The sequence below is a fragment of the Ctenopharyngodon idella genome, chromosome 17, assembly GCF_019924925.1.
Source record: "Ctenopharyngodon idella isolate HZGC_01 chromosome 17, HZGC01, whole genome shotgun sequence".
NCBI lineage: Eukaryota > Metazoa > Chordata > Actinopteri > Cypriniformes > Xenocyprididae > Ctenopharyngodon > Ctenopharyngodon idella.
The window spans coordinates 14182103-14201805 of NC_067236.1; the positions used below are offsets into that span (position 1 = coordinate 14182103).

The 19703-nt window shown below is 35.8% G+C and overlaps 4 protein-coding genes across 9 annotated transcripts in view; 2 read left to right on the plus strand and 2 right to left on the minus strand.

The window, feature by feature from the left end:
• The first annotated feature begins 1 nt into the window (after position 1).
• On the plus strand, positions 2-6253 carry gskip (gsk3b interacting protein). Of its 2 annotated transcripts, XM_051869045.1 has the most exons (4): positions 9-143; positions 875-1001; positions 1464-1709; positions 4598-6253. In XM_051869045.1, the coding sequence occupies exons 2-4, from the start codon at positions 963-965 to the stop codon at positions 4754-4756; spliced, it is 444 nt and encodes a 147-aa protein (XP_051725005.1). In that variant the 5' UTR covers positions 9-143; positions 875-962; the 3' UTR covers positions 4757-6253. The 2 variants fall into 2 exon arrangements, with proteins under 2 accessions (XP_051725006.1, XP_051725005.1); XM_051869046.1 differs by lacking the exon at positions 875-1001 and having other exon boundaries at positions 2-143.
• A 321-nt stretch (positions 6254-6574) lies between these two features.
• On the minus strand, positions 6575-8525 carry LOC127498996 (NPC intracellular cholesterol transporter 2-like). 3 transcript variants are annotated; one of them, XM_051869042.1, is made up of 5 exons: positions 8383-8525; positions 8079-8174; positions 7866-7973; positions 7612-7784; positions 6575-7519 (listed from the first exon to the last, which is right to left on the minus strand). In XM_051869042.1, exons 2-5 carry the CDS (start codon positions 8158-8160, stop codon positions 7433-7435), a joined length of 450 nt encoding a protein of 149 aa, XP_051725002.1. In that variant the 5' UTR covers positions 8161-8174; positions 8383-8525; the 3' UTR covers positions 6575-7432. The 3 variants fall into 3 exon arrangements, with proteins under 3 accessions (XP_051725002.1, XP_051725003.1, XP_051725004.1); XM_051869043.1 differs by having other exon boundaries at positions 8375-8467; XM_051869044.1 differs by having other exon boundaries at positions 8379-8454.
• Positions 8526-9423: 898 nt separating this feature from the next.
• isca2 (iron-sulfur cluster assembly 2) lies at positions 9424-12375 on the plus strand. Of its 3 annotated transcripts, none has more exons than XM_051869039.1 (4): positions 9424-9568; positions 10027-10174; positions 10311-10426; positions 11965-12375. In XM_051869039.1, the coding sequence occupies exons 1-4, from the start codon at positions 9507-9509 to the stop codon at positions 12137-12139; spliced, it is 501 nt and encodes a 166-aa protein (XP_051724999.1). In that variant the 5' UTR covers positions 9424-9506; the 3' UTR covers positions 12140-12375. The 3 variants fall into 3 exon arrangements, with proteins under 3 accessions (XP_051724999.1, XP_051725001.1, XP_051725000.1); XM_051869041.1 differs by having other exon boundaries at positions 9495-9670; XM_051869040.1 differs by lacking the exon at positions 9424-9568 and adding an exon at positions 9613-9790.
• A 480-nt stretch (positions 12376-12855) lies between these two features.
• eml5 (EMAP like 5) overlaps positions 12856-19703 on the minus strand; it is an 84300-nt gene continuing 77452 nt past the window's right edge. The window contains exons 40-43 of the mRNA XM_051869047.1: positions 18434-18537; positions 17641-17794; positions 15677-15777; positions 12856-14132 (exon numbers count right to left, since the gene is read on the minus strand). Of these exons, the coding sequence (XP_051725007.1) occupies positions 14096-14132; positions 15677-15777; positions 17641-17794; positions 18434-18537 (396 nt within the window). The 3' untranslated portion in view covers positions 12856-14095. The remainder of the gene's footprint in view (positions 14133-15676; positions 15778-17640; positions 17795-18433; positions 18538-19703) is intronic.

The window sequence follows — 19703 nt, forward strand, 5'->3', positions numbered from 1 at the left end:
CTCTCTCGCGCGCAGCCCCACGCGGAGTGTTCACGAGCATCCGCTCTGCGCAGCCATTACACAGCTCACCCGCTCAGCTACAGGAGTGTTATTTTTACTACGAATTGGAAGAAATCTTTAATAGTAAAGTCACTTTATTTATGGTAAGTAGGCTTAAATTACATGGTGTAATGGATTTAGTTGATGATCTGATATCAAGGTTTGTCAGTCATATCTTTGTCTATTTCTTTAAATCTGTGATCTGATCCGTTAGCCTGTATTTACATACTTCAAACTGACACTACATAGTACAGTATAATATTATTCTGAAATAGGCCAAAATTCTGCAATTTATTCGCCAGTATATGTATATTTTTACCATTACATCATAAATTCATTTTAATAACTAACTCATCTTACCATTTTTTTCGTTGGCGAGTGAATATACATTCTAAAGTTTAGGAATTAATGCGAATATTTGGATCTGATGACATAAACAAATTAAATTTCATGCATGAACAATCCAGTAAATTTCCATTGGTGAATTTCAGTAGTAACACTTGTGGAAATGCAAGTGATGTCACCATTGGAATACACATTGAATAACGAAAAACAGTAAAATGTAAGAAAAATAACACAACTTTATAAAATGTAATAAAGTAAATTAAATGTATTCACATCTTTGGACAATAACTATGCTTTGATGTTATTTGTGGAAAATAAAGAATTCTCTAGAAGCCCCTCCGCCCCCCCAAAGCTCGCGCATCCACCCGCACAATTTGTTACGTAAGGAATTTAGCTGTTAGCTTTGAATTATCTTATACAGCCAACAGCTAAATTATAGATTTAGATATTTTGCTATATTTTTACAAATTTGTTTCCTAAAATACCGTAGATACTATAACGTTTGTTGAGGCGGATACGCAGAAGCTCGTCTGCGCAACTACTGCGCATAATTGAGTCACACATGAGTCCCAGCCGGCATGAGCCGGAAGTGTTCTGACGAACCACCCCAGGAGGAGGTTAGTAACTTATAAAATAATGTTAATAAATAAATATTTATCGCTTCAGACTTTATCATATAACAAATTAACATCTTATGTATGCCGTCAAAACTATTATTCTCTCAATATAACCCGGAATTGTCGTTAAATGGAACTTTAACGCTACAAGAGCCTCGATTGGCAATAATAATATTGTTAGCTAGCACTTAATACCTTTCAGATTGCCTTTATGCAAGTTACATATTACATTACACCGATTATCTGCAATAAACTGAGTGTTTCTTTCAAAAAACAATGTTAATTTTACTAAGAGCAAAACGTACTTCGTGACTTGTTAGTTGTTAGTTAGCGTTAGCATGGCTTTACAGTGCTCGCGCCCCCTCATGATCAGACGACGTCATATGTTTATGAACATGCAGTTTATCTCTGCGGGTTATTTGTCTGATAATCCATAATCTGGAGGCTCACTGTTGTTTTTAGGGGATGGAGGTGGACTGTAAGCCAGAGGATCTGTCTATGTGTTCGTATGAGGATCGCTGTGTGGAGCTGGGAGAGGTTAAAGACATGCGGCTGGAGGCTGAGGCGGTGGTCAATGATGTGCTCTTCGCAGTCACAGACATGCACGTCTCTCACAATCTCACCAGCGGACTAGATATGGCGTATATAAACGTGGAAACCAGAGAGGGAAACCGATACTGCTTAGAGCTCACCGAGGCAGGGTTAAGGGTGAGTGATAAAGTATCAGCCGTTCAACCCAAAAACAGCATTTTCTCTATAACATTGATTGTAATATTGACAGTCTGATGTTTTCCCAAAGATGAAGATGGGGTCCACTTTCAATCTAGGCCTCTACTTTAAAGTCACCATGAAATAAATTTTGTTAGGGAATATTGCAGTATTTATTATGAATTATCTGTGCAATTATCTTATCTTTTTAAATACATGTGCCCTTGTAATCTTTAATCAAAATAATTTCCCCTCCCTCTTCCAATGTCATCTCTTCTCTGATGATGTTTACAGGTGCCAGGGCGGGACAGCCTGTCAATCACATTAGATAAGTGAATCAGCAATAACAAAAAACAACAATATAACCATCCAATCAATTCCTGATGGACAAAATCAAGTCCTGCCCTACATTTTTACAAGATTCCATTTTATTTGGATATACGGCACTATAGGGAAAAAAAGACTATTGCAACTATATATATATATATATTATATTTTATACATATATATATGTACACAGTGCGCAGCATAAATGAGTACAGCCCCTCTGAACAAATACAAAAGATGTATTTTCTTTATGATCAGTAATACAATTCATGGAAAGATGGCAAAACTAAAATGTATTAAACATATACATAATAAAAACTGAGAAATATAGGTCATTAATAGCCATAAAATAAGTAAATTAGCCAATTTTGTTTAAATGAAGGATTGCAGAAATGAGTACACCCTAGATTTAATTCAACAAATGTATAATATTCTAGTACTTAGTATGCCCTCCATAATTTTGAATATACTGCTCTGACCCTTCTTGGCACGGAGTGTACAAGTTCATGACAAATTGTCACATCTGTCCTGTTTTACTACTGGATGATGAGCTCCTTAAATGCCCTGATCTTTAATGGGGAGTGTTGCTCAATTCGTCTCTACAGAATCCCCCACAGGTGCTCAAGAGTTTTAAGATTGAGTGCAATACATGTCCACAGAAGGTTTTTCACCTGTTGAAAAAAATTTCCAATAATGCAGGGAATGAGGAAAGGGTAACATCTTCTGTTTCAAGTTTGTGTATTAAATTACACAGTGGTGTGGGAATTCATGACAGCATTGATAAAGCACAACTCCCTCACACCTTCAGCACTCATACATCCCTATATAAGAGCTTTACTACCACTGAACTTTACTGTGGGAACCAGGCACTTCTCACTGTACTCCTCCTCTAGCAATACCATAACATTTTGGATGCTGTTAGATCCAAAATGATTGATTTGGTCTCATGAGACCAGAGTATTGATTCCCAGAATTTATATTTTGTAAATATGGGCTTTGGAAATGGCTGACTTTATTGTGCTTTGGCTACAGTAGGTAGTTCCAGTGAGAACAACAACCATGCTTGTCATTTCCGCAGGCTGCATCTTACTCTGTGAGATAAACAGTCACTCTTTTCATAGCTTTTGCTGGCTCTGAGACACTCGCTTGGTATTTCTCCTGCTCTTTGTCTAGCAAAAAAAATCCCTCATCACTAAATGAAAGCTTAAAATGAAGGCCTGATTATTTCAGGGGCCTAGTCACAAGTCCATTGTTATTGAATTTCTGTGTTACTTTTGCTATATTTTCACACTTAAAACAATGATTTGGTAATCCTCTTGTACCACTGTCCTCTTTTGTGCTAAGAAATAAGTCTCCTGACAGTTCTCTCCCAAGTGGTTCCATTGTTGTCAGCATTAAGGGTTATATTATACTTTTAATTGTCAGGAAATTACTTCTTCAAATGTTTTGGTTCAACATACTTACCTCAACAGGTAAGTATGTTACCTGTTATTGTTATTGAGGTTACCTCAATAACCCTTAATGCTGACAACAATGGAACCACTTGAACCACTCAAACATTGTCTTAAACTTACACCAGAAAATGTTTATTTCGTTTTATTTAGTACCTTTTAGGAGGGTGTACTCATTTTTGCTACACATTTTATCACCTTGATAAGAAAATCTTATTTTCCTGAATAATTTTGACATGCTTCTTTGGTAATTGATTAAGCAGACTTGCTGGAACATTTTATCTCTAAAGAACCCTAACATGTCTTCTAAGTAATTGAGTAATTGCTGACTTTCAGAAGTTTCAGAGGGGGTGTACTCATTTATGCTGTGCACTGTATATACACAGGGCTATACAGTGGACACCATGGTATTACATATGATTTTCTTCATTTGTTCCACCAGATGGCACAAGTCTGCCTTCCATGTGTTTTAAATAACTTTGCTCTGTTTATAACTTAAAGGTACATTATGTAACGTTTGGCCCACTAGCGTTAAAAACCAAAACTGCATGCATTTTGAGGAAGAGCATTGTTTTGACTGTGCTTTGGTTCTGCTTGACTGTGTGGATGAATATGGAATATGAATACGGCTCATAAAACATTCACTAAGCTACATATGCCAATTTATCTGTTCAATAATATACCATACTCACCTGTTGAGTATAACAGCATCTCAGCTTCGCTTTTACAACATTTCAAATCCTTCAGTTCTCACCATCTCTGAAAAGCCATTGACTCATTTAATTTTGAACAAAAAAAGGTTACATAGTGTACCTTTTAAACACTGTAACAGCTGAAGATATGAAATATTTTTTTCCTAATATTTGTATTTTGTATAGAAATGCATAATTTAGAGGTGAATATTGTCTAGTACCATGAAATCCCCTCAGAATACAAAATATTAAAGAACAAATATTATTAAAACATAATATAGTACATTCATTTTACACACAAATAAAAAGTTACACTTGTTTTCTTCAGTCCTGCCACTGATCACAAAGATGAAAAGTGAGAAATACCAGATGGTATGTTTCTACTGAGTCCTAAAGACTTGTGTTTGTTATTTGTCAGGTGGTGGGTCATACCTTTGATCAGGTGGATGAGGGCTTGAACACCCAGTATCATGAGACTGTTTACTCGCTGCTGGATTCCCTCAGCCCTGGATATAGAGAAGCGTTTGGAAATGCTCTGCTACAGAGACTGGAGAGGCTCAAACAAAACGGACAGTGACGGGTTTGATATCATTTTGCTTGCTAACGGTTTTACCAAGTCCTGTGCCGCTCTCAGCTTAAAGCATCAGTGGTACCTTTATCAGTTTTTAGCCTGTGATATGTTTTAACAGACATTCTTGGTGTTAATTTGACAAACTGACTTGCTTGTGATGTTTTAAAGTATTTTATTATTATTTAGAGAGGTATCATTGGAGGCAGCGCTATAATGGGCCCAGATGAATACTGTTTTTTTATTTAACATTTATGCAAGTGAAATAACCCTCAGAAATGCTGTTATGAGGACTATGGAAAAATGTTTAAACTAAAATCTTTTATGTTAACATACAAGTGCTCTAATTTTGGATTAACTGAGTCCTGTAAAATGAGTTTTAGAGCTCCATACTGTACTTCCGTCTACTGTACAGCATGGTTCTTTGAGGTATTATCATTAAAAACATATCAGATGCCTTACTACTTTCATTCAAACTTGTAAATTTAACCTGTTTACAGGATAGTGGTTGTCTCAAAAATCCTGATACATTCACTTTCTTCTCTTGGCTTGCTATTGATAATGTATCAAACTCCATTTGTGACTGTAAGAATATGTCTATTGCTTTTTCTTTCTCAATCTGTCAAAAACAGGAGAAAGGACTGATGAGCCAAAACAAAAACAAAAAAATATTTTTTGAAGAAAATGGAGACATTCGTCAGTTTTCTTAAAACAGTGCATTTTAGCACTGAAACAGAAGCTTTATACTTCTAAGTTGAGCAGAATCTTTTCCCCCGCAATTTCATTACATAACAGCATGTTTGTGTGGATGTCAATGCTTGACTTTTTGTTGTAAAGAGAGGGACATTTCCTATGCTTGATGATAGTTCTGTATCAGTAAGATCCAATATATGATGTATTGGTGTGTTTTTTAAAAAAAATATATTTTAAATTTTTGTTTTGGGGATGAAAGATTTTAAGTTATGTAGAACCTTTGCTTGACTGGTTAAAACATGTTCAGTACTGCGCAGAATTGCACTAAAAAGGTAATAAAGCAGCCATTTCCTGGCTTTCTTTGAAAGGGCTGCGTAAAAATATGCTACAAAAGTTACATTCCATTTCTTTTAGGTTTAGAACAGCATTTAGATACGTAAACGCATACAGGAAGTTCTTGTATGATGGGTTTCTACCTCATGTTGTTTTTATTTTGGCCATCTTTAGCATGCCTGTAAAATTGATCTGTGTTTCCAGCTGGTTTTGGATAAGGTAGATGATAATGGTATGCTGTTTTGTGATAACAGGGCCAATGAACACATGTGGTCCTCTGGTTTTAACAAATTCCTGTGAAACACAATACACTAATCTCTGTCCCAAACAAGCATCCAAATAATTTACAGAATGTTTGCTCAAACAACCAAGAGGAAAATGAGTATGGCACAAATAACTTCTGTACCTGTAACGTCATTTCTGTAAGAAATGTTGCTCGCTTTTGTTTCTTTGTAATAAAAAGCACACATTCAAAAGTTATTGTGGCTTGGTGATTCAGTTTTGCCAATAGTCATATCCTGCTTGCTTAAGAGTTTATTTAAAGACAATGGTGTTTCTTTTTGCAAGTTTCCAGTAAAATAATTGTGTAGTGAAGTTATTGCTAATGTTCAATATTTAAACATTAAAGTTAACTACAAATTCTTCTTGGTCATACTAAATTTATATAATTAAAACAGAACTTGACACAATTGACTTAGTAACCACAAGCTCACAAACACATGATGGGTGACCTCTCAAAATTAACAAAAAGCTGCTGTCAGAAAGCAGAACTGAAACAAGACACCAGACTCAGAAAGGAGAAACAGTGAAGAGATCACTTTAATAGACAACACTTCAAATAAAGATATCTTTAGCTGTAGAGAATGCACTTTTTTTAGCTTTACATTGAGCCTTTTACACATAGTATTAGGTTTAACTGGTTTACTTAAACTGGAGTGCACTCTTAGCTAACCAGTTGAGCATAAACAGACAGTGTCCCCACTATCATGGAAATTTTACTATTAAAAAATTGTCATAGAAGTGTATATAATGAATATATACAGGGTTCCCTCATCTTAATCGTTGATCAAAAGGTGTGAGAACACTGGGGGAATATTTTAATTTTGCCCTACTTTAACATTCTGCATAAAAATACTCAAACAAAAATCAGTTTACCATTAACAAAAATAGTTTACTTCAGTAACATACATAGTTGCGTGTCAAAAGCGCCCACATTCGCCAATGTTTTAATAAAATAAGCTCATTTTAAGATTCAAGTCTTTATTAAATATGCAGATTTAAAAATACAAGTAAAAATACACAACTATTTGCTCAAAGATGGTATGATTAGAAACATTAGAACACTGTCTAGCCACACTTGATTTAATCACCGGCACTGACCACTGTTTGCCAGTATCTCATTCTGGTGAATCATTGACACAATTTTAGCAACAAACTAAGATTAGGCAATGTTTGTAGAGTGGCACTGTGTGCATAGTTAAAGATACATGTTAAAATAACAAATCTGTCAGGGTTAGAAACAAAAGTAGTAGTTTAAATCATAAAATCTGTGTCTACTAATATTAGATCTAAAAAGGCCATAGAAAAGTGGTTAGGCACACATCCAGATGCTTCCCTTTGTAAGCGTTTTTTTTTTTATCCTGGCTTCAGTGTTGGCCTTCAGCTCACAATCTGAACTGGGAACTTGATGCAAAATAAATCTTTGCTGGAGTCATCTTTTAATTCCCATTCCACAACCAGTTTTAGCTAATAAACAAACCAAAAACAAATAAAGTCAATGCCTGTGACATTAAAGCACTGTTTAGAACTAGAGAAAGATGAAGAACTTAAACACTTACAGTTGGATACTCGCTCTTGACGGGCAGCTGGTTGACGTAGCTGTACATTTTTTGTGGAACAATAGGACACTGAATTCCACACTTGCAACCATCATCAACAGGGATGGGGAAGGGCACGGGGACACCAGCGATCACTCCATGAACCACAGCTTTACTGGTCTGACTTGCAACACCTATGGGAAATACAAACAAGTTGTTATTTCCCTAAATTTAGATCTGATTTATTTATCTACTAGATGTATAAAGCAACTCACTGCTGCTGAATGTTACATTGACTGTATAGGACTGTCCCTTGTGAAGCTGGCATGGCTGTTGTGTGCAGGGCTGGATGTCAACCTCAACAACATTTCCGTCTACTGAACCTGTAAGGAAGTGGAATGATTGGAAAAAAGAACAAAACAGACAGGGAATTAAGACAACACAGATTATTCAATTTGTTAAATATATAAAAATGAGTGAGTACTTACCACAGTCCACAAATTTCACCTGCTCAGAATTAGTGTAGGCGAGGAAAGAAAGTAAAACAACGCAGAGCATACGGTAATCCATGGTTCAGACGAATCCTGTCGAGAAAGAGCAAACTACCTGACTCAGAGACTACAACAAACACAAGAACAACATCGGTCAATCACATGACAGTGAATCTCTGCGTAGTTTCGGTATACTTCCTCGTGAAGATGAATGTTACGGTTACCAATGGATACACCGAAAACTCAAAAAATAACAAAACAGGAGCGAGTTTAACGCGTATTTAATTACTTACTTACTTACCAGTTCCTTCAGACCAGCTCACACCCGATTTCCTTGTCACGAGATCAGTAAGTATGACTGTCTCCACCAATCAAATACTGTCTGTGTGGGCGTCTTTTTAACGCACACGCCTTTTCGGCGAACTCTTAACCAATAGCAGTGACTCATGGAAACAGGAGAGCATTCTGTTGCCAGATATATCAAAAACCCTTTTTCCGGCAATTTTAATAAAGAAAAGGTTAATAAAGAGAAGTAAAACAATTTTACTGCATCGGTTTTCAAAACGTTTACCAAAACTTTTCTTTCTTCAAGTTGTTGATCGGTCATTCTTCATTTGTGGTGGCAAGTAGTGTCCATCTTTGAAACAGCTTAAATAAACTTTTAAAACCATAATATGTTTGCGCATTCTTAAAAGTTACATTTTTGTTTTAAAATACATATCTCTAAGAGGTATCCTAATGTAATTGCAACAACAGTTTTAAGGAAAATAAAGTAATTATATTGTGAATAAAGGTTTTATGTACAATTTAATTAAATTGAAAATGCAAAAATGTTACACAATTAGTAATTGTATAAAATTAGCCAGATTATGTCTCTGCGATGCTTTACATACTTTACAGAGCTCAAATCTGGCATATTTGAGGCTTGATTGAAATTTTAGTCATAATTATTGGTACAAATATATAAGAGTTTATCACAGCAGGCTCTTTTACAATGTAGAAGTCATTTGTTTTGCCCATAAAACTTGACATTTTAAAAATGCACATTAAACTTGCTTAGTAGACAGCTATCAATTAAATACATTTGTAACATAAAACTGCATCAGAAAGGTAAGCCATTCGCATTGCATCTTGGAGCTATTAAAGTTATGATGGTACATGATGTTTAATTTAACTTAACTGCAATACTTTGTCTAACTTTTTTTTTTTTTACTGAGCATTAAAAAGTTTTTAATAATTATTATTATTATTATTATTTATTACCTAAAATCACTTTCGATAACAACTAATAAGTCTTTATTTTTACTAATAAACAGAGAAATTACTTTAAAAGGGTTTACAAGAACCCAAATACAGAGTACCTGGCAACCCACACTCTCGATAACTCCGTCATGCACATGCGCAGTCCTATCCGAGTTATAGAAGATGTCATTCGCAAGAAGACTGCTCATAAGCGCCCCTAAAACAGCGTCATTTCACCTTCTCAAGTATGCACAAATTAGCGAAATGACAGTAATATATTCCGGATGTAATGTCTTATATAAAACGACTTTGTTTGGTGCATGTTCTTCGGTTAATAGCTTTTGCAGGTAGCTTAGCTAGCTAGCTTGAAAACAGTTGCGAATGAGAGCTAACAGCACAGAAGACAACATTTGATAACTTAAAGTAGCACATCAACACTTTTGAATGTCGAATGATAATCGCCACATGTACGTTAAAATAATTTGGTTTAATTACGGTGAAATTAAACCACTGTTGTTATTTGCTTAGACTTCTCCGTTCTGTTAAACATTAAGCCAAAGCGTAAAAAAGCTTTAATTTGTTTCATAGTTATTTTTAATATAACTATATTACTGTGCTGTGGATATCGAAACTGGTTAGTGTTATCAAGGGCATTGTGTGCAGCAGTTCAGTGTGTCACGTGTGTTTGTTTTTGTTGTTCTAGCATTTCCTCGGCCAGAGTTCATACAGTGAAAACATGTCCAGCTCTTCTCACCTCCACTGCGCGCTACAGCAGCGCCTCCTCCACCAAACAACTTCAAAACTCATCCATTGCAGCTGATGACATACTTCTCAGTGAATCCTGTGTCAAGGTTTGAACTCGCCTACACCTCATCCTACATCACATTTTTGGCAGTTACAAAAACCCCCATCCATACTAGACATGGACAGCAACAAATAATATTAATCAAATAAAAATGTCTTTTTTTGTTGTTGTTATTCCTGCAGAGGATTGCTGAGATTATGGGTAAGGGAGAGTATCTGAGGTTATCAGTGGAGGGAGGGGGATGTTCAGGATTCCAGTATAAATTCTCAGTGGATGCTGTTAGAAACGAAGATGACAGGTAATTACAAAAATCAGTGTGTAGCCACTTTCCTCAAACAGAAATTCACTACTCAGAAATTCATGTTTTTCATCAACCTCAGGTCAATATCATGTTATATTTACATGTACTGTATTTTATATGAGTTTTGGAGCCATTTTACCAAACTTTAAAGGAACACTCCACTTTTTTTGAAAATAGGCTCATTTTCCAACTCCCCTAGAGTTAAACAGTTGAGTTTTACCGTTTTCGAATCCATTCAGACGATCTCCGGGTCTGGCGGTACCACTTTTAGCATAGCTTAGCATAGTTCATTGAATCTGATTAGACCGTTAGCATCTCCTTAAAAAATGACCAAAGAGTTTAAATATTATAATATAATATAAAACTTGACTCTTCTGTAGTTACATCGTGTACTAAGACCGACGGAAAATGAAAAGTTGCGATTTTGTAGGCCGATATGGTTAGGAGCTATACTCTCATTCTGGGGTAATAATCAAGGAAATTTGCTGCCATACCATGGGTGCAGCAGGCGCAATGATATTACGAAGCGCCTGTGACCCCCTGTTTGCACAGGGAGCGTGCCTTGCAACCATGGAGATATTTGTGAGAGGCGCTGCGTAATATCATTGCAAATTTCCTTGATTATTACGCCGGAATGAGAGTATAGTTCCTAGTCATTGGCCTAGAAAATCGCAACTTTTCATTTTCCGTCGGTCTTAGTACACAATGTAACTACAGAAGAGTCAAGTTTTAAATAGGAAAAATATCGAAACACTTTGGTCATTTTTGAGCGAGATGCTAATGGTCTAATCAGATTCAATGAACTATGCTAAGCTATGCTAAAAGTGGTACCGCCAGACCCGGAGATCGGCTGAATGGATTCGAAAACGGTAAAACTCAACTGTTTACCTCTAGGGGAGTTGGAAAATGACCCTATTTTCAAAAAAAAAGTGGAGTGTTCCTTTAAGTGAGTTTAAACCCATGATTTTGTTGTTTTCTAGCAATAAACAATAAATAAACAAAAATGAGATAATCTAGGATTTATGTTATAAATTAGAATAAAATATAAAACAGTTATTTAACTTATACTAAATTATACTTATAAAAAATATTCTGTTTATACTTAATATAAAATAATGGTATTCCTATATACTTATTTTTAGTATTATAAAAATAATTGATCATTTTATGTACAAAATCTTTGATAACAAGAAGTTTGATGCTGTAGAAAGAGTCTAAACTGTGTTACTACATATTAAAAAATATACATTATTGCTAAATAATTAAAATATTTTAATACATTTTGGATGAGTATTGAATAAGGAGATGAGAGCACCATTTTAAGGATTAGGGTACAGACTTTTAATCAATGTGAAACTTCATTCTATGTTAATTGTATCTAGTTGATCTAACTTTTCTAATAGTTCACTCTCTAAAGAACATGAAATTTATGCCTTCCTTTGTTACCAAATCAAAAGCTAAGATTCATACCGCAGAAATCGTTAATGAAATGAATTTTTGATTTCTTGCATTTATTTCTGTCTCTTTCTTTCCAGAGTGTTTGAAAGAAATGGTGTTGGGATAATAATTGACCAGGACAGTCTGGAATTTGTGAAAGGATCCACTATTGACTTCAGTCAGGAGCTCATCCGCTCTTCCTTTCAGGTGTTGAAGAACCCACAGGCTGAACACGGCTGCTCATGCGGCTCGTCCTTCTCTGTGAAGTTCTGACACACATTCTCTCTCCATCAATTTATGTAGTTATTAATGCATGCATGGCTATGTGCTTCTTTAAGATCAGAAGCGTAATAATAAGCTAACGTTAGAGATTCTGATATATGTTTAAACTTATTGATATGGCCACAAATGACATGATGGAAGAAAATCACAACCTACAGATGTTAGCGTGTTGTATATAAGGAAGATTGTAAATATATTTCTAATAAAGTTATAAGATTATAAAATTTTCCATTGCCTGTTGAGATTCTTAAATCCTGTTGAATCGCAGTGTTTGGAGGAATCATGTGATCAATAGGTTAACATTTCTTGAGATACAGCTCAGATTAAATGTGTATTTTGCATTAAATGATGGATTGATCATAGAACTGAGTTAAAAAGCTTCCTGATTGCGTTATAAAAACCAGTAAACTGTAAGTAAACATATTATCTGGGTAATGAGGAAGTTCATTATCATAGTGTGCTATTCTTTTTTTTTTTACACTGACAAAGTCTTTCCCTTGAGAGATGATCAAATAAACTGTGCCAAAAGATTTCAAAGGAATGTTCCAGGTTCAAAACAAGATAAAAGAACTTTGTCCTCATTTTAATTTAATTACTGTAAACTATACTTTGATAATCAACATGCCACAGATTTGTATTGAACCCAGAACAATCAGTCCATGTCGCTTTAGAACGAGTGAGATTTCAATAACTTGCAATCTGTTGAATAAGACAATTCAATAACTGTGACAATGTTTTACATGAATGTGTCATATATATATATATATACATCTTTTTTTTTTATTATTAAAGTTGGCTTTTAAGAAACATTTCACAAAAATATACAAAAGAATGTCTTTACAAATGATATTTACATTGATAAGAAAATCATAATACGGATTACGCATCTCTTTCAATCAGAATGTTAACGCTGAAGGAGAGAAAATGTTGCATTTCATATCTTCAGTTCACTCTGAGCCTCGACAATCCAGCAGCGTAAAATCAAATGGAGAAAAAAAACTACAACAATAAAAAACTGATTCCTAATCAGAATGAATGTGATGTCATAAAGGCTTCAGCAGCAAGATGAACAGTGAATTCAGATAAGACAGCATTGGAACAAACTCTTTTCATTCATTTTCTGAGGGATTGCATCTCCATTTTTTCTTTTAAACTTTGATCTCAGACATAAAACACGAAGCATACGGTTCATTCCTACTCACACAGACATTTACTAGTCGAGCTAAAGCTGCTACATATGAGGTTAGGAGTGTCATCTACTGTTAAGGGAGATCAGATCACGTTCAAGATCAACATTAAAAGACCACTGGACAACCACAGTGAGCAGGTCAAGTATACAGTGCATAGAATGCTTTGGCATGCTGACATCCTAGAATATAACGCCAGTGTTACATTCAGGGAGAAGGCCACAGGAGATCTATTAAACCTCAAAATGAATCACCCAACTAAACCAACATTAAGAAATACAACACAAAACAATCAGGTTATAATATAAAACGAGAATCTCCAACAAAAACACCACACCTAAATTAACAAAAAAAACACTCAACGGGTAGTTTAAGGCTAATTGTACTTTGCTTGCTACAAGTTCTTTTTCAATTGGAAGAAAATCTCAAAAACATCGATACAGACGGACTCCAAAATAAATTACATCCTGCAACTTGTAGCTCAAGATTTTCTTTTAAATAATAATAAATAAATAAAAAAAAACGTGAGGGGTAAACACATACACATCTGACAGATCTTTTTACTGTACGTTGGGTCTTGTGACACCTTGGCCCAACTATCATTCAAAAACGGCTCAGTTCAGGAAAGGGTGACACATGCATCCGGTCACGGATCAGACGGGTAGTAAGACTCTGTGAAGATCAGCGTCTGATCTGTTCACTCGTGCTGTCAGCTGGGCTCGTGATGGTTTCGAGGCAGAGGAGAGGAGACCGCATGTCCTCAGTGAGGAGCGTGGACACACCGCCAAACAAACAGGCTATAGAACATACACAGAGAAAATGTAACATTATGAATAGGAAAGTTTCTTTCTTCATTGTACAACATTTAGGATTGATTGATTTGTTAATTCATTCGTTCAAGGTCTAACATATACACCGATCAGGCATAACATTATTACCACCTTCCTAATATTGTGTTGGTCCCCCTTTTGCTGACAAAACAGCTCTGACCCATCGAGGCATGGACTCCACTAGACCCCTGAAGGTGAGCTGTGGTATCTGGCACCAAGATGTTAGCAGCAGATCCTTTAAGTCCTGTAAGTTGCGAGGTGGGGCCTCCATGGATCAGACTTGTTTGTTCATCACATCCCACAGATGCTCGATTGGATTGAGATCTTGAGTCAACACCTCAAACTTGTTGTTGTGCTCCTCAAACCATTCCTGAACCATTTTTGCTTTGTGGCAGGGTGCATTATCCTGCTGAAAGAGGCCACAGCCCCCAGAGAATACCGTTTCCATGAAAGGGTGTACATGGTCTGGTTAGGTAGGTGGTACGTGTCAAAGTAACATCTACATGGATGGCAGGACCTGAGGTTTCCCAGCAGAACATTGTCCAAAGCATCACACTGCCTCCGCCAGCTTGCCTTCTTCCCATAGTGCATCCTGGTGCCATGTGTTCCCCAGGTAAGCGACGCACATGCACCCGGCCATCCACGTGATGTAAAAGAAAACGTGATTCATCAGACCAGGCCACCTTCTTCCATTGCTCCATGGTCCAGTTCTGATGCTCACTTGCCCACTGTTGGCGATTTCGGCAGGTGGACAGGGGTCAGCATTGGCACCCTGACTGGTCTGCAGCTATGCAACCCCATACGCAACAAACTGCACTGTGTATTTTTTCAGAACCAACATTAACTTCTTGAGCAATTTGAGCTCCAGTAGCTCGTCTGTTGGATCGGACCACACAGGCCAGCCTTCGCTCGCCACATGCATCAGTGAGCCTTGGCCACCCATGATCCTGTCGGCGGTTCACCACTGTTCCTTTCTTGGACCACTTTTGATAGATACTGACCACTGCAGACCGGGAACACCCCACAAGAGCTGCAGTTTTGGAGATGCTCTGACCCAGTCGTCTAGCCATCACAATTTGGCCCTTGTCAAACTCGCTCAAATCCTTACGCTTGCTCATTTTTTCTGCTTTTAACACATCAACTTTGAGAACAAAATGTTCACTTGCTGCCTAATATATCCCACCCATTATCAAGTGCCGTGATGAAGAGATAATCAGTGTTTTTCACGTCACCTGTCAGTGATCATAATGTTATGCCTGATCGGTGTATATATATATATATATATATATATATATATAACAAATAAATTAAAAGTATTAATAATATAAATAATTAAAAAAAAATATTATTATATAAATATTACAATGAAAACTGTATGAAACTGTAACACACAGAGAAGCAAACACTGAAACTTTCTCTATATGCTGATTTTAAAAAGGAAGAATGCTAAAGAAAGTACAGCAAGATGGGTGCCTGTGAGAAACATAATGAAAGCACAACTGAACAAGCACCTTCTATCATCGCCTCCAGCACTGACGACAAAGCGATCCCCGCTGGTGAAGCGGATGTTGGTCAGGTGGGCAGAGTGGCCCAGAAAGCGTTTGTGTTTGGCCTGAGGAAACAGATTCTAGTGAGACAATTTGCTATTTTATTCTTGATAAAGCAGAAATATGTGCAGCACAGGTCAGAAGAGTGGACGAGGGAACATTTTATTTTAATATATAACAAGTATGCATATATAATAAAAACACAAAAGATTATACAGTCTAATTAAACAGCTGACCTTTGGCTGTTGTGAGAATGTTTTGTTCTATGCTGGCAAAAACTGTCACATCCAGCCCTTGTTACTGTCTTGTCACATGCTATGTCATTATACAATATGCAGAGAAAGCGAAAAATTACCCTGTGGTTTCTATTTATCTGTAGGAACAGCACTATTGACCCTTGTGAAAAAGAAGTACACTTTAGCACATTACTAAAAAAAATAAAAAATGTAGTTGAATTGTGAACTGAATGTTTATGGACACTTACAGTAACTGCATGTTATTTACAATTAAATTAAAATGTATTAGTTTAAATTTATATTAAATGCAATCAGCTGAACTTATGACCCACTTTAGTAGGGTGTAAGTACATCTTTATATGCAATTTCATAATTCTATTGTCTTTGAAATACGGTTAAAGTGTACTGTCAAACACTGACAAGCAACTATAGTACACTAAAATATAATTTAATATAAGTTTTATACAATCTTGTAAGTAATGTGTTTAAATATATTTGTAATTACACATGATGTTGCAACTGAGTACATTTAAAATATATTAACTTTAAATATAACCAGTTAAAATCATAATGAAATACTTTGCATGTGCTTTAGTATGTTAGTCAACACATCAAAATAAGTGTACTTCTTTAAAGCACAATAGATTATTAAAACAGTGATTTAAAATATACTCTAAAGTAAAAATGATATTACAAAGTGCACTTTTTAAACCTATAAACTAGAAAGTGTGTCATGAAAGTGTACTCTCTTTAAGTACACTTAAGTTGCATTTGATTTCATGAATACTATAATATCTGCAAGTACACTTTAAAAAAAATACTTTTAAGATATGAAGTACACTACAAGTGCACATTCAATATAATTAAGAGCACCTCTTTTTCACAAGGGGACTGAAGTCAGGTCAGTTTTGGAACAAAATGGACATCTTTGTCTTTCTTACTGTCGTATCGTTGAGTTACTTGGGTCACTTATGATTAGTTAATCGCAGAAACTGTAATCACAACCATAAATTTGAACCATTTCACATGAATAACACTTATTTCATATGCAAAGATTTGCTGTTTACTTTAAAGTCTTAATGGTGACATGCTCATTAAACAGAGTGTTTAAATCAGAGGTTCAGAAAAGGGTGGAACATGGCCATTTATGTATAAATTATGACTACTTTGCATGTAAAATCATACTAACATTATAAGTGTACACAGGGAACATGCAGCGCGTGACCTCTTTAAATCACATTTGCATGGTGTCTATTCCCATCCACTTTCACTGTATGTAAGAGAGCAGCATGAACTTTCTTCAAAACATCTTTTTTTGTGTTTCATGGAAGAAAATCATATGGGTTTGGGTGAGTAAATGATGACAGAATTTTTATTTTCCATCCTTAAGACCCCATTGGTGAATGTGATTTCACAGAGTACAACATGTTCCTGGATCAACATCTTTGCTGATCCTGGAACAACATTCCAATCAACCAATCAGATTTAAGAGATAAGTTTACAGTTTAGGCTTACAATCTGGGTTAAGTGCTTTTACATCAGTGTAATTCACCTATCATTTAAGATAATTTACGGGTAGGGTTAAGTTCAGGGACTAAATGTTCAGACAGAAATGTTGTTCCAGGATCAACAAAATATATTGACCCAGAAACATGTCTTATATTATTCCTATAAAAAACACAGTATACTTACAAATTTCTCTGGACACGGAAAGTCGAACAGCTTTACCATTCCAAAGTCATCGCCTGTCACGATGTTGAGGCCGGAGTGAGACACACAAGCGCAGGTTACATCTGCTTTATCTGTGTTCCTGGACCAGATCCCCACCACCTCATCCCCTAGGACACTAGAGAGACACCCAAACACTTCAACACTGCAGTTCAAGAGTCAGATTACTCTTTATTGATTTCATTTCTATTTTATGGGATGCCAGCAGTGCTGGAACCACCAACTTTTACCAATGAGGTCTATAATAAAGGTGCACCAGGCAGCAAAACAAGAAATTTAGCATGAGTAACAAAATAAATGAGAAGCAATGCAGCAACCACAGACTTTCCTGTCTGGACAGGATTAGATTCCCTGAGTTAGCCGAAAACAGTAGGTAATTTGCTGTGTAATTTTTTACCACTTATGTGAGGAAAAACATGTTAAATTTAAACTGAATAAGATTACAAATTTATCTAACCTCCTCACCAAATGGATACTTATTATTGTTGTCGGGAGAAAAAAACGCTACCTTTCAGAAAATGAAGGGGAAAAAACACTGTATTTTCAAAATAATTAAAAACTGTGTTGTCAAAATTGATATTGTTGCTTTATACATGGCCAGACACTCGCATGTGTCATTATATTATTAACATTTTTACCAAGATCAGGCTTAAATGGAGTTATGAGGTCAGTGAATATCAGACATATGTATGGAATTAAACCACACCATGTTCGTTGATCTGGCCAGAGTAGAAGTGTGGGTGCATTGCAGCATTACCTTGTCCATGTGGCCCAGGTTATTCTGTCTATCACTGCTTGCTCAGTGACTTGCTTCCCAGAAGGCACCTCATAGACTACACGTTTATAAGCACCAGTAGACAACTGTAGAGAACAACACATGCAGACAGTGAATACATTTGTGGAGCTGATCTAAAGCTGTCTAGCAGAGAAACAGCATAAAGAAAGTCATTACAATATCAACACTGTTTTAAATTAAGAAGAACCTTGTATGTTTCTACCTTTAATAAAATACTTTTTGTAAAGGATAGGATAGCATTTTAATTTAATTCAATAATTTAACAACACGTTCACGGTTCTCAGATGTTGTTTAATGGTCACAGGACACACAGGTAAACAAATAAAATATTAGTAAAATAAAAAAAATTAATATTTAATTTTCATGTTTTATTTTGATTTTAGTAAGTGATTTATTTTAATTTTAAATTATTATTTTTTTTAATTATTATTTAATTAATTAATTTAATTAACTCTTTCCCCACATATTTGATCATTTTCACAAAACTTTCATGGCCCCCAGAATATTTTGTTGTATGAATATCTGAACATGCAATATATCAAAAGAAAAAACAGAGCTTTTGCTTTTAAACAACAACAAAAATGTTTTATTCTAGCTTCAACACTTGAATGTGGGTAAGTTTCATTGAAAAAAAAAACTAAATTTTGAACAAAAAGCTGAGAATATTTTTAAAGACCACACAATGTGCATAAGATTCTCTACTCTGTGTAATAGTGCCCCCTACCATATAACATAGAAAACACAGAAAGCTGGAAAATTCTGTCAATGGTGGAAAAATCTAATAATTAACTCTTTCATTGACGGAAATAGGTGTGTTTGACTTGAAGCAGCGTTGTGCAGACCGATCGGTGTATGACATCAAAGTACTGCAAGCGCGATTCAAAAGTATGTGTAGCCGTCTGCTCTCTAATCGCTCTTGCGGTACTTTTATGTCAAACACTGATCGGTCTGCACTTCGCCGCTTCAAGTCACACACACCCGTTTCCGTCTATGGTGGGCAAAGAGTTAATTATTAGATTTTCATCAACTCACAAACCCCTGCAATTCCCTCAGAAACCTCAGTGTGGGAAACCCTGGCTTAAGGCGCAGGTATAATTCGTTTTCCATGTTCTTCTCCATCTCGCACACAGTTGAGTATGCAAGCCTTTCAAAGAATACTCTTTTGACTGTGAGCATTCAATAATTGAGTACTATCTAGTAGACCTTTCTTTTCAAGCACTCAAATCACTTG